General features: G+C 48.1%; 1 protein-coding gene across 4 annotated transcripts in view; it reads left to right on the plus strand.

Moving 5' to 3' along the window:
- SIPA1L3 (signal induced proliferation associated 1 like 3) overlaps positions 1 to 14,616 on the plus strand; it is a 230,366-nt gene that overhangs the window by 121,919 nt on the left and 93,831 nt on the right. For all 4 annotated transcript variants that reach the window (XR_010024615.1, XM_063110753.1, XM_063110754.1 and 1 more), the window contains exons 3-4: positions 7,142 to 8,956; positions 13,354 to 13,484. Coding sequence is in view for 3 of the 4 variants with exons in the window: in XM_063110753.1 (XP_062966823.1) it covers positions 7,450 to 8,956; positions 13,354 to 13,484 (1,638 nt within the window). In the remaining variant the exon portion in view is untranslated. The remainder of the gene's footprint in view (positions 1 to 7,141; positions 8,957 to 13,353; positions 13,485 to 14,616) is intronic.

Consider the following 14,616-nt stretch of genomic DNA (forward strand, 5'->3'; position numbering starts at 1 on the left):
AATAATATATGCCTGCTAAATATTGAATAAATGATAGTTTTTAGTGCTTTTTTGACTGAAAGAATTTTTTTGACCGAATGATTCATAAGAGTGGTAGGTGTTTGCTGTGTCAGTAAATGGATGAATTAATATGTTTTTAAGGACAAGATAGTTCTTACTGAATGAATGAATGACTTGTATGTGCCCAGAAACTGCTAAATTGCCAAATACCTGCCTGGAGGAGCTATCATTCCATCTGGGCCTCTAAGAGAAACCCTCAGATTTGGTGCCACAGCCCTGAGCAGTCCAGAGCTCTTGAACCCCACTTAGCCACCATTGCAGTGACGGGATCACATTTCCATGGAAGAGAAACACCTGCAGCACATTGGGGGGCAGCCCTGGACACAGAAGCCTGCCCAGAAAGGAGGCCCTTGACACCCACTCCCCACTCGCCAATCCCACCCCCACTTCCCCCCACCGCCCAGGTATTACTTTCAGCTTCTTGGACATGCTTCTTTCCAGGGGCAGACTGACTCAGGCACCAAGCAAGCCCTGCCTTCCCTCAGGTCAAAGTCCCCAACTGAGCCAGTACTCTTAGTCCTGAGTGAGGTTGTCATCTCTCCATTCATTCAGCAGATACTTATTGATGGCCGCCTATGTCAGGCCTGTGCTGGAGATGCAGGCAGTGATTAAGTCTATCACATTCAATGTCCTCACAAACCTTACATATCGCAAATAGTTGATTACATGGTAAATTACATGCACTGATACAGGTGCCCTGAAGAGAAATGCAGAGAGCTTTGAGAGCTCAGATTGGAAATTGAACAAGGTTGATGAGAAGGGAAGGTCATGTGGAGAAAGTAGCATCTGTACTGAGTCTTGAGAAGGAATTACTTAGGTAAGGGAAGGGGCAGCAGGAATAGCTTGTGCAAAGGCCCTGAGGCAGCAAGGGAACTGAAAGAAGGGCATTAGGGCCTGGGCTCTGAAAGCAAAGGGGAGGATGAGAGGGAACCTGAAGTCCAAGGTGAGGTTTTTGAATTTTATCCTCAGATTGCTGTGCCTGCTGTGTGGAGAGCTTTCCTTAGGGGAGCAGGAGCAGGAGCAGAAGCAGTGAGATCACTGAAGCTGAGGGGTAGTCATCCAGTGAGAAGTCATGGCAGCTCAGACTAGGGTGGGTTGTGAAGAGAAGGATGGACTTGGATCTGCTGAGGGGGCAGTCAACAGGACTGGAGTGTGGAGTGAGGAATGAGGGAGAGGAAGTGTGAAGGATGACGATGTTTCTCTTTTGAGCCATTGAATGGAAGAAGGTGTCTTTCACTTGAAATGCAGAAGTATATGGTCAGTTGCATTCCTGTGCCAACAGATATTCTGGTGTGCCACCCTGTTGACATAAGTCTTGGATGTGTGACTTGATTTGGCCAATGAAATGTGAGCAGAAGTGACATGTGTTGTTCCTGAGTAGAGGCTTTAAGGACCATTGCATGGTTCAGCTATGTCTCTTTCCTCTAAGATTGGCAGGGGCCCAGGCAGGCACTGCTGTGTCAACTGGGCCTGAAGTTGGCATAAGCAGAGCTCTCGCGGCCAGCCTGTGAGTATGAGTAAGAAACAAGCCTTTGTTGTGAAAGCCCCTGAGCATTTCAGGCCATTTGTTACTGTAACATAGCTTAGCCCATCCTGACTATCCTGATAAGGAATGAGTTTTGTGGATGGGGAGAAATCAAGAGTTAGGTTGGGAATGTTCCATGTAAGATGTATGATGTCAAATAAGCAGGTGGGTAGGTAACTTTGGAACTCAGAAGAGCCGTTGGATCTGGAGATATTTTACCATGTGTCACCAGTGAGGAAAATGAGAATTGCATAGGTCCAGGATGCTGCCCATGATTGGAGGGAGGGCTGCTGCCTGAACTCAGGACTGTCTCACTTCAAGGATGAATGAGCTGGGATCAAATCCCAGCTCTGCCACCTTATAGCGATGTGAACTTGGGTATATTACTTCATCTGTCAGTTCCTCGGTTTCCTATCTGTACAATGGAGATAATAATGCTGCCTACCTCGTGGAGTTGTTGTGAGTGTTAACAAATAGCAATTAACAAACGTAACGTGCTTAGAAAAGGACCTGGCCCATAGAAGGATCGTAGTCGTGGTAACTGCTGTTGTAGATGTTACTTTTGTTTATGTTTTTGTTGTTTTGTTACATAACTAAAATGTCCAGTGGTGGGAAGTGGAATAGGGCTGCTTTCGTGTCCAGCTTGATGCAGAAACTCACATGATGACTGCAGCCCCCAGATTCTAATTCTCAGCCCCCTTCATATATGGTCACAGGAAGGCTGCAGTGATTCCATTCCTCACATCCTCTCAGGCTTAGGGTAAGAGGGGCAAGCACAGTCTTTAGCCCCAGTATTCCTGACAAAGATGTCACTGGGTCTCACTGGTTCTGATCAGGTTACATGGTTTGTTCCTGAGCTGGGGAAGGAACCCAACCTCTAGTCCATTTGGTGGCAGTGAGAGGGGGCAGATGCCCAAAGGGAAGTCTGGGCCATTGTTGGAAAAAGGAGTCATGGAGTCCAGGGAAACAAACCACAGATGTCCACCACTGGAAGGCTTGTGTTTTTCCCTCTGCTGTGTGCTGTGAGGTTCTGGCAGACATTGTAGCCCCTGTAGAGCAGGGCCCTTTAGAGCCAGGACACCAAGGCCGTGGTACTTGCCTGCTTGTTTTGCTGTTCCAGGCTCCAGGCTTTTGGGGCCTGATAAGGGAGCACTCTCAGCTCAGATTTTCCCAGCTTCTTCACAAGTGATAGTGTGGGAACATTTACACCCACAGAGATACCATTAGTTGCCTGCTCTTCTAAAAGACCCTAATAAGTCCCCAGTAGCCCAAGGACAATGAGGACAATCACAGATATTCTGGCTCTCCCAGCTTCCCTTGCAACTTGAGTGACCATGTGACTACGTTCTGGCCAACGTGACGTAAAAGAAAGTTTTGAGATGAGGGGAATGTTCTAGGAAAGATTCTCCTTCCTGATTAGTGGCAGACAGATAAGAAAAGCACTCCTGCATCATCTGTGGTTCAGTGAGAAGCATGGCTGTGGCCTCCAGCTTGTGACCATGAGGCAACAAGCCAAAAGATGTAAGCGAGCAGCTCACTGATGGAGGCAGAGGGAAAGGAGAGCACAAGGGCCTGATGTCACTGCCTGGTTTCTGCACCAAGCCTAGGGCCACCTTATCTGGCCTCTCATGTGAGATCATTCAATGTCTTCATCACCCAGGCCACCAGTGGATGGTATTCTGTTACTTGCAGACAAATGCATCCCAACTGACCCTCCACCACTGCCATGTGCTTCTCATTTTGCTGCTGTCTCTGAGGCTGCCCTGGCTTTTCCCATCCACAGTTCCCCAGCTGCCTTCCTTGCATAAAGCACCTCATATTAGTCAAGGGTCTCAGAAGCCAGTAGCACAAGCCAAGCTTGGTAATTTTGGGCAGAAACAATCTATTGGGGACTTACAGAATCAACAGAAAGCCAGAGGAGTAATCTTAGAAAACAGGCAGGAGTCAAGGAAGCAAACAAGAGTCCCCAGCAAAAGTCACGCCACAGGAAAAGCCCTCGAGACTGCCACTGCAAGGACACTCTGCAGCCTTGCATGCTCTAATGAGTGTCACACAGAGTCTTTAGGAGAGGACACTCAGCCAGCTAAGCCCACTTCCTGTGCCCACTCCAGCTGCATTCTGTAATTGGGAAGAAGGGGAAGAGCTGTTGCCAAAGACACATGAAAGGATGGTAGTGATCAAAGAGGCCATGAGGAAGGTGACATCATCACCATTTTACAGATTAGAACTGTCACTGTTTCAGCAGTCTATGGCACCCCAGGATTTGAGCCCAGGCAGTCTGATTTCTGCGCACGTGCTGTGCTGCTCTCATAACAGGATCTTCCCATCATATTGATCTAGGTGCTTTTAGGAAGAAGGAGCTTGAGAGCAGACCACTGGAAAGGGACCCATGGCCACCAGTCCCTGAATCCCAGAGAGGCTGTGGGTGCCACGTAGCCTCTGAACATCGCAGGAAGACATGGCTGCACCTGCTTAGAAAAGGGATTAGTGCAGAGACCGAGGCCTGTGAGAACATCTGTGTGTGTTCACAGAAGGGAGCAAAACGAATCAAGGGTTTCTGACTGAGCTGGAAACCAAATGCCATCAGCAAAGCCCATCTGTCGGGAGGTGCTTGCATAAGCAAGTCAGGGTCACTGTCTGGGCTGCTGGTTTTCCCAGCCAGCTTAAATGTGGCCTCAGAGGACTAATCCTCCCTCCACACTCTGCCCAGGCTTACCTGAGGGAGGAGCCACTACACAGGGTGAGCTGCCAAGCACAAGCAGTGCCCTTGGTTGGGCTGGCCACCATACCGCAACCTGGGATCCAGCACCCAGAGTGTGCAGCTGGGCTCAAGCTCCCATTGCAAACACCCCTGCCATTCTGGAGCTGACAGTTTAGTGATGGAGACAGTAAGTAAACATGATGAGCAAAATGATTTCAGTTTTCTCTGGCAAAGCTGCAGCACTGACCCATCACCAAAGGTTACAGACCAGCAGCCCCTGCCCAAATCAACCCACATACATATTTTGTGGACCCTCATTGTGCTTTTGGTGGTAATGTTCTTAAGTATTTATTTATTGACTAGAAATACATGTAAATAATTCAAAAGGTAGCAAGTGGTATTCAATAAAAAGTAATATTTCCTCCCTCCCCTTCTTTTGACACACATTTAGAGTCTGGGGATATGATGGTAGCTCACATTCTCATGGGGTAGGGGACCAGTAACAAATAAGAGAAATAAGGATATTCCTAAGTGCTAAGGAGAAAATGAAGCAGGGAAGGGCCTGGGAGTAGGGGGACAGACACATAGTTCCCTCCCGCAGAGGCAACCACTACCTGCAAGTTCTTGAAAATCCTTCTAGAGATCTCTGCATGGTGGTTTGTTGTTGTCACTGTTATTTTTGCTTTTCAAATTGGGAGATGTTGCATACAATTCTAGATTTCTGATTTCTCTTGAAAAATCAGATGACCTGGCATCCATGTTCCTGCAAGGCTCAGTTGGCAGGAGCTGAAGCCCGCCTGCCTCTTCAGAGGGTGCCCCTGCTGTCCAGGTCACCACACGCTCTTCCTGGCCTTAGACATCATGACACTATGGGCTTCCCAGTTTCCTCCTTCTCTGGCATAGATCCTGTACTGCCTCCCTGCAACATCTTCAGGAATGTTCCTGTGTCACGGGACACCTCTTGCCCCCCTTCACCTTCTGGTTCTTACTTTCTCAAAAGCTATAATCTCTCCTCACCATTGTGCTCCATGAAAGTGCTTCATGCTTCCCTCTCGATCTTTCTCTGCCAGTTCACTCTATACCTCTAGGCAGGAGTTAGGAAATGCTCCCCGCTCCCCCCAACACACACAGAGGAGGTCTTCCACTTCCTGGTATGGAAAGCACCAATAGCCATTGCACGGAATGGCTATATTCAGCTCTAGATTCCAAGGGAAAGAAAAGTTATTGGTCTTGAGCCAAGTGCCCAGGCCAACCCAGCACTGTGCTGCCCTGAACAAAATCAGTTCTGTTGGTAGAAGGAGACATGGCTGCTGGGGTGACCAACAGGTCAAGTCACAGACAGTGACCCACGTTCCCCTTCCTTTTCATCAGGGGATTTCATCTTCCAGAAGTTCAGGGTAGAGACAAAAGGAAGTGGTCCTGCCGAATGTTTTATACTGCTGGACAGAAGCATGAATTCCCTTCCCCAGAGGCCTGCAAATTGGGATATACTTACACTTTAGATTAGGCAGAGGCCATCTGTTCATTCATTCATACAATAAACAGTGAACAAGTATCTTAGACACTGTTCTAGGTGCCGGGGATACATCATTGAACAACATAAACATTCCTCCCATTCTGGAGCTGACATTTTAATGGTAGAGACTAGTCAGTAAACAGATAATGAACAAAATAATTTCGCTTGTTGACAACTACTAAGAAAAATAGAAAGCAGAGCAGGTGTTAGAGAAAGGCTTTGAGGAGATGGGACTTCTGTCTGTGTAGGGTAGTTTGGGAAGTCCTCAGTGAAGAGTTGATATTAGAGAGGAACCAGTCTGGCGAACAACCAAGGAAGGATATCCAGATATCCTGGATCAGGCTTGTATGTCAGAAGAACAGAAAAGAGGGACAAAATGATCAAAGCTTAGTCAGGGATGGGGAAAACAGAAAGGGAGACTGGCAGGGGCCAGATCCTTTGGGGCTGGTGGACCAGGAGAAAGAGTTTGGATTTTATTCTAATGCAATAAGGAGTCACTGAGGAGATCTCAGCAAAGAAGTGATGGGATCTGACTTACCAGTTCATAGTATCTGTTAATCATGTAGATTTCTAGAGACATTCCTTCTGTGTTTTCTCTCCCCAACATCCACTGGTGCTCATGATGACTCATCCATCATTTTCATTTCCTTTCTGGCAGAGTAGCTGGGCGGGTGTATAGGTGGTCAGGCAGCCACCAGATCACAGGAAATACAGGGGGCAGAGGAACATGTTAAAGACACCACAGAGATCCCAAAAGTGGGAAACTCCACAGGACAACAGTAAATAGCATCGAAATAAAGGAAGGTGGCCATTATAGAGTAGAAGAGACCTATGAAAAATATCTGCCAAAGCAGAGTATGGATTTTGTTTTGATCCTGATTTGAACAAACCAACTCACAAAAGACACCTTTGCAACAATGGGGGGAAAGTAATACAGGCAAGCTATTACATGATATTAAAGAAATCTTGTTAGTTTTAAATGAGTATGATAATGGTATCATGGTTATTATTTTTAAAGACCTTATCTGCTAGAGATATAAGCTAAAGTATTTATGGGTGAGATGACCTGGTATCTTGGATTTTCTATAAAATATTTTGTAAAAATAAATGTACAGGCTGAGTGGATAGATGAAACAGGAATGGCAAATTGTTCCTGGTGATTGGAGCTGGTGGGGTGTCTCATCGTAGTCTTCTCTCTGCTTTTGAGTATGTTTGAAAATTTCCAGCATAAAAAGGTTTTTTTTAATGAATAAAACTGTCCAAAAAATGCCATGTTCCCATTCTCTGGGAGCAATAACATGTTCATCACATCTCACGTTTTCCTTTTCTCCCCTTTCAGCATGGCAGGGAGGACAACCTTGCTGCTTGCCAGCCCCTGCCCACATCTGCTGCTTGCTTTGCCCTGCTGAGTCTCTCAGTCTGGAGCCTGAGGGACAGCGCCTGCCTCCTGAGGTTGTCTGGGCTCAACTGTCCACAGCAATGGTGGAGAACTGGACTCCACAGGCTCACAACCTTCCTGTCAGGTTTCAGGGGCCAGTGTCCTTCATCCTGGGACTGGCAGCCCTGAACAATGGCTGAGGGCCAGGAGACCCCATAGAGTGACACGACAGCTTACGGAGTCCAGTAGCACTCCAGTGCCCATGGACTATGACCACTTATCGGCCCATTCCCAATGATGGTGTGGACCTGGCAGCCAGCTGTGGTGCCAGGGGGGCCGATGTCCTCCCTGGGCCGCACTCAGGGGACTACACTCCCATGGGATTCTGGGCCCAGAACGGCAGCATGTCCCAGCCTCTTGGTGAGAGCCCAGCAACTGCCACGACTCGCCCCAGCCCCACTACTCCTGCAATGCCTAAGATGGGTGTGCGGGCAAGAGTGGCTGACTGGCCACCCAAGCGGGAGGCTCTGAGAGAGCAGAACAACCCAAGCCCCTCACAGGACACAAATGGCACAAAGGCCACCAAGGTAGCCCATTCCATGAGAAGCATACAAAATGGACAGCCCCCCTCCAGCACCTTGGCTTCCTCAGGGTCCAAAGCCTTCCACCGACTCTCCAGGAGAAGGTCCAAAGATGTGGAATTCCAGGACGGGTGGCCTCGGTCCCCTGGCAGGGCCTTCCTCCCCCTGCGGCACCGCAGCAGCAGTGAGATCACCCTTAGTGAGTGTGACATCGAGGACACAGGGGAGCCACGGGGGGCCCGGCACACAGGAGCATTGCCCCTCTTCCGTGAGTACGGGAGCACCTCCTCCATCGATGTGCAGGGTGTGCCAGAGCAGAGCTTCTTTGACATTCTCAATGAGTTCCGCAGTGAGCAGCCCGAGGCCCAGGGATCTCAGAACCTCACCGAGTTCCTCCAGGCAGATCCTGGACCACACCTCACAGCGGGTGGCTGTGGACCTAAGGGGGACCTCCGCAATGGGCAGCCCTCAAAGGACAATCTCCTGCCACTTCAGCCTATGAAGGAAAAGGAGAAGGTCCGAAAGAAACCCGTGCGGGCCCTGGGCGGTGGGGACACAGTGGACTCATCTATCTTCCGGAAGCTGAGGAGCAGTAAACCAGAGGGTGAAGCTGGGCGGTCCCCAGGGGAGGCCGAAGAGGGTCGGAGCCCCCCAGAAGCCAGCAGACCATGGGTCTGCCAGAAGAGCTTCGCCCATTTTGACGTGCAGAGCATGCTGTTTGACCTCAACGAGGCGGCCGCCAACAGGGTGTCCGTGGCCCAGCGGCGGAATACCACCACAGGTGCCTCGGCCGCCTCGGCCATGGCATCCCTCACGGTGTCACGGGCCCATAACCTGGGGGGGCTGGACCCAGCCTTCACCAGCACGGAGGATTTGAATTGCAAGGAGAACCTAGAGCAGGACCTTGGCGATGACAACAGCAATGACCTGCTGCTCAGCTGCCCGCACTTCCGCAACGAGATCGGAGGCGAGTGTGAGCGCAACGTGAGCTTCTCACGGGCTTCCGTGGGCTCCCCGAGTGGTGGTGAGGGCCACCCGGCAGAGCCCACCCTGAGTGCTTACCGCACCAATGCCAGCATCTCGGTGCTGGAGGTGCCCAAGGAGCAGCAGAGGACACAGAGCCGGCCCCGGCAGTACAGCATCGAGCACGTGGACCTGGGGGCCCGCTACTACCAAGACTACTTCGTAGGCAAAGGTGACGGTGGGTGGGTCGGGCCGTGGCTTGTCTTGAGAACCCCCACTGCTCCTTCATTCACTATGTGTAATGCCATGCTCTCAGTGCTGAGGATGCTGCAGGAAACAGACCTATCTCCTAGAGGACTGTGAGGATGCAGTGAGCCCAGCCACACCCAGTACTTCCCCCTGTGTCAGACACATGGCCGGCAGGCACTCAGTAAACCTGGAGCCATGTGAGACAGTAGATACGCATTTATCCAGCAGATGTAAGCTTGGTACAACTATGTGCCAAATACTTTCTAGAACCTGGGAGTATAGTATTGACCAGCTTAAAACAAAAATCCTGTCTTCCTAGCACTTAATGTTTTAGTGGGGTGAGACAAACAATAAAACAAAATATATGTAAAATACAGAAGGTGTTATAGGATGCTAAGTGCTATGGAGAAGAGTTCAGCAGGGAAGAGGGATGTGGAGCGTCAGGTCGGGGGTTACAGTTTTCAACAGGGAATGGTCAGGGAGGGCCTCCTAAGTAGGTGTCATGTGAGGACTAAACTGGCGGAGTTGAGGGAGGGAGTGGTGTGGAGACTCCACACAGTGTTCCTGGCACAGAGAACAGCAAGTACAAAGTCCTGGAATACTGTAGGAAGGGGGAAGAGACCAGTGTTGCTGCGCAGAGTGACTGAGGGACAGTGGAAGGAGCTGAGGCAGAGAAGTGATAAGGGCTGATCATGTGGGACTCTGGGCCATGGCGAGGACGCTGCTTTTTACGCTGAGTCAGGTTGCAGCCACAGGATGACTCTGATCTGACTCCAGTGTTCACGGCTTCCCTCTGGCTTATGTGGGGAACAGACTGTGGGAGCAGGGGGGAGCAGGGAGACCGAGGAGCAGGCTGCTGCCATGGTACAGGCAGGAGATGATAGTGGACAGGTCTAGGACGGGAACACAGGAGTGGGGAAGAATCTTGGAGGCAGGTTCTGGAGTCATTTTGAAAGTGGAGCTGTTGATGTTTGGAAGGTGTTAACACCAGGGAAAGATGGGCTTCATACATCATTAGGTTCCTTGGCACTGGAAGGGCAATCCCAAGAGTCACTATAGCATAATGCAGAGACCACAAACCCAGACAGCTACAGACCAAGCAGGGAACATACAGAAGCAAAGCATGTTATGCAGGGACTATGTGCTGAGCTTCAACTGACTGTTGTCATGCAAGAAATGCAAACAAACCCAGTGTTGCCAGCCTTTCTGATTTCTGAAGACTCTCCTGCAATTTATATTTTTTTAATGTGGACTCTCCTAATTTTTAAATCCTGGCATTCAGAATTCAGATTCAACTGTATCAATTCAGAATTACTTACAACTGCTAGTAACAGGCTTAAACAACATGGAAGTGTCTCATATAAAGAAGTCTAGAGGTCAGCAGCCCAGGGCTGGTATGGTTACTCTTCAGCATCAGTGGAATGCCAGCCTTAGTGCATGGCCTCCAGCCCTAAGGGTGGTATCCCCCTCCCCCATGCCCAGGCCAGTATGGCTGCTGGAGCTCCAGCCATTACATCCATATTTCCAGGTAGGGAATAAGAGGAAAAGTTAAAAAGGCAGACCTCCCATCAAGTCAGCCCCCTTTAAAAAGCTTTCTCAGAAATTCCGTCCAACCACTTCTGTTTATTGGCCACTCCTATCTGCAAAGAGGCTGGGAAATATAAGTTTTTAGCTAGAAAAAGTACCTCTCTCTCTTTTCCTCCCCTAAGATCAAGGGTTTTTCTTAAAAAAGGAAGAAAAGATAAAAATGGATAATGGGCACGCAGCTAGTACTCCACAGCAAGTAGTTTAAAAACATTTTTAAAGCAGTGTCCTGGTCAAACATAACAGATTTCTGCCATGTCATCCCACAGGCTCAGAGTACAGTCCAATAGCCCTGGGTTCGGGAGTGTCTGTTCCATAGCTTGTTAGCTGTGTAACACATTTCACCCCTCAGACTGTCATCATATGAGAAATAGAGACGATTGTGGTACCCAAAACAAAATGACACAGAGATGGAAAATAAAGGGATGAAAAAGAAGTTCCAGACAGTTGCTAACCAGGAGAAATCTAATGAGGCAACATCAGTATCACATGAAATAGGTTTGAAGGCTAAAAGCATTTTTTAGAGGAACCAAGAAAGCCATTTCATGTTGACTTTTAAAAATTCACCGGGAAGCTCTGATAGTTGTGAACCTTTGTGTACCTGTCAACCTAGCTTAAGGGTATATAAATAAAAAACTGTAAGGCTATAGGGAAAAGCAGATGGATCCACAATCATAGTGGGACACGTTGACAGGTTCTCTCTGAAATTGACAGTTCTAGTAGCCTAAAAATAAGGATGTAGAGGATTGGAATAACCTAATCAAAACTTGATTTTACATTTATATATATTAACTTTGTACCTAAACAACAGAAAAAATATTCTTTTCAACCTGCAAGTAGAAATACTTACATGAAAGAAATGTGGATCAAATAAGGATCAAAAATAAGACTGTACATTAAAATACTTAGTTCTTTGTTAGGCAGGTAGTAACTACTCATTGTGGAGCTTTTTTAAAAAAGCCATTTCCTTTCTAAAAATGATTTTTTATTTTTTTATTTTTGTAGCCCTGGAAGCTGTTGAAGGAATCGTTCAGAGATATTTGTTAAAGCATAGTAAGGAAGACTTTATTCAGGGCCATGGCTATAGGTGTAGGGACCACTGCTACAGGGACTTGAAGTGAAGAAGAGAGATTGGGCTCAACTCCGAATATACCATGGGCAAGTGGGAATTTATAGCCAAAGAGCAGACTGGGGGGTCAGTGGATGGAAAATTATTAAAAGGAAACATCAGGGGTAAGGGGGATTCTGGCTAAACCAACGTCACAGGATTGTAGCTGAAGACATGCTAGGGTATTCAGACATCACCTGGGGGATGGTGGACGATAAGAAACCTGATCAGATATTGAGGATGATTAGACGTCGAGGATGGGGGTAGTTCTTTCTAACTTGACTTAGCAGGGTCCTTTGTTAAAACTGGATTTTACAAGGAAGTGTACAGATGGGCCTAGCAGAAAATTCAGAGGGCTGACTAAAGTTTGGCCAAGCAAAGATTCTTTATCAAAACTCGTAGATAAGTTAGTCATTGCTCAGTGTTTAGCAAGAACCTACTTTATGCTGGGACTTGCAAGGTGCTGGGTGTGCGTTGTTGGGAAAAACAACCACCACCATTACCCCTGTAATTGCTTCAGGAATGAACCAGTATCTGCAAAGTACAATGTTTATTCTGTTCTCTGACCTGCTGGGGAGGTTGTTTAACCCACTGCAGATGCTGTTCTGACCCGGGCCGTTAATTAACACACATTATTTTGGCCTTAGATTAGCCTTTGATTCGCCAAGAGCATCTCATGAGAACAGGAACCATCAGTTAAATATTGAGAGCACGGGGGTGGGAAGGAGAGGCACCTGCTTGCAGCACCATTTGAATTTCTGGCAGTGGGTAGATGCTGACTTTGTGGACTTGAGTCAAGGCAGACTGCTGGTGGGTACCCACCACACACAGGAGATACTTGGGTTATACGTCAGGAAGAACTGTTTGCCTGGAAGGGTTAGAGGATAGCAGCATGTTTTAGAAAAAAGGGGAGACAGCTGTCATTCAGGGGAGAGAGCAGAAGCCTGCTTCATGACTTGCTAAAGGCTCTGTCATCCTAAGGGAAAAAAAGAACAGAGTTTAAGTTATCTAGGTCTAAAGAAACTTGGTTGGATAAAGTCAAGACCTGTGTTGTCCATAACAAACATCATGCCCGGGGGATGGAAATAGCCAGCACTTACTATGTGTTCCGGTGCTAGGTGCTCCATACCTATTTATTTAGTCCCCACAACTGTGCTGAGGGGTGGGTCCATCCTTAACCCCGTGGTACTGCTGAGAATTATCTTAAGTGACTTGGCCCCAGGCCATACATCTAATGAGTGCCAGAGCCCAGATTTGAGCTCACAGGAGGCTAAACTAGAGTCTTGACCACTTCACAAGGGCTAATTGGCAGCTAAACCGGCTGAACCATTTGCAAACGGGATTAATCACAGTGATGCTGGATTTATTATGTGCCATGCCCTGTACTAAGTGTTTTATATTTGTGGCTCCATTTCAGCTTCACATTAGCTCTCTAAATTGTGGGTAGCATTAAAGCCCCCATTTCTCAGATGAGAGTGCTGAGGTTCAGAAAAGTTCTGTGACTTGGCACAGGTGGTACACTAAGGTGGGCTTTCACTTCTTAAGGATTCTCCATTGAGTGTGGTTGTGACCGGGATCCCACAGGTTGCACAAGAGCCTGCCCTGGTCATCCCATCAGCAAGCCTGTGTGGGACAGGACCCCCTGCTTTCCAGGCAGCTGACTCTTAATTCTTTCTGCTCTTTCTTAGAGCATGCCAATTACTTTGGTGTGGATGAGAAACTAGGGCCAGTGGCTGTGAGCATCAAGCGGGAGAAGCTGGAAGACCACAAGGACCACGGACCTCAGTACCAGTACAGGATCATCTTCCGGACCCGCGAGGTAGGTCCCATCACTATCATTATTACATAAATAAGAGCTGTTCACATCTACGAGCCCTTCCTCTGAGCCATGTTCTGGGGACAAGCGCTTTCCCTGCTTCATCTCATGTGATCCTCCCAGTAACCCAGGAGAGCAGTCCTGTTAGTCACCCCATTTTACAGAGGAGGAAACTCACAGAAATTAAATAACTTGTACAGGATCAGTGAATAAGCAGCCAGGCTGGGATTTGAATCCAGTGTGTCTGACTTCAGAGCCCAAGATTACAAAAGCTATTTGCAAGAGATTAACTCTAGTTAGCATAAGAAATAAAGGTGGTGGGGGGTAAGGGATCATTTCAGGATCATGAGGTATCCTGCATAATGGAAAGAATTAAGGCAACAAGCCTCAGACAGGGCCTGAATTAGGCAATCTCTACAGCAGGAACTGCTGTTATGCTGATCGGCTCAAAACACCCCCAACTGTCACTTTCCATTCTGAGTAGAGAATCCCATTGTTCTGCCTGGTCAGAGATCTTCCCCTGGATTAAATGTCAGCTGTGGCATACCCTTCTCTATTAGGAGTCTAAATTGTAGTGACAGAAATCTATTTCTAACTGGCTTAAGCCAGAAAGAGAATGCATTGGGTCGTGTAACTGCAAATCCAGGGGTTAGGCCAGCTTCAGGCATAGCTGGACTCAGAGACTCAAATGAAGTCACCAGAACTCTGCCTTCTAATCTCTCCACTCTGCTTGGCTCTGCTACTTTTTACATTGTGGATGTAATTCTCTTCTGCCACCAGCAAGCTCTCTCCGTGTCCTGGGAAGATGGAGACTGGCTGCTCAAATCTTCTCCATCTTTATACCTTCTCAACCAAAACGAAGACTTTTATCTGTTGAGTCTCTGGGAAGGACTCTGATCATGTTTGCTTGGATCACGAGCCCATGCCTTAAGCCAGTCACTCTGATCAGGGGTGATAGAGAAAACTGGCCAGATCTAGGACCTGTGCTCCACCTTGGGTCCAGGGGCAAGGCAGGTCAGGGGCAGGGCACTGTGACTGACAGTTCCATCAGAGCCACCTGGAGGAGGAGGCAGGGCAGTTCCTCTGCAAGTAGAGGGGAGCTAGACAAGCAAAAATGATGGAGATTTCCAAAAGA

Source organism: Cynocephalus volans, chromosome 10 (genome assembly GCF_027409185.1).
Source record: "Cynocephalus volans isolate mCynVol1 chromosome 10, mCynVol1.pri, whole genome shotgun sequence".
Lineage (NCBI taxonomy): Eukaryota > Metazoa > Chordata > Mammalia > Dermoptera > Cynocephalidae > Cynocephalus > Cynocephalus volans.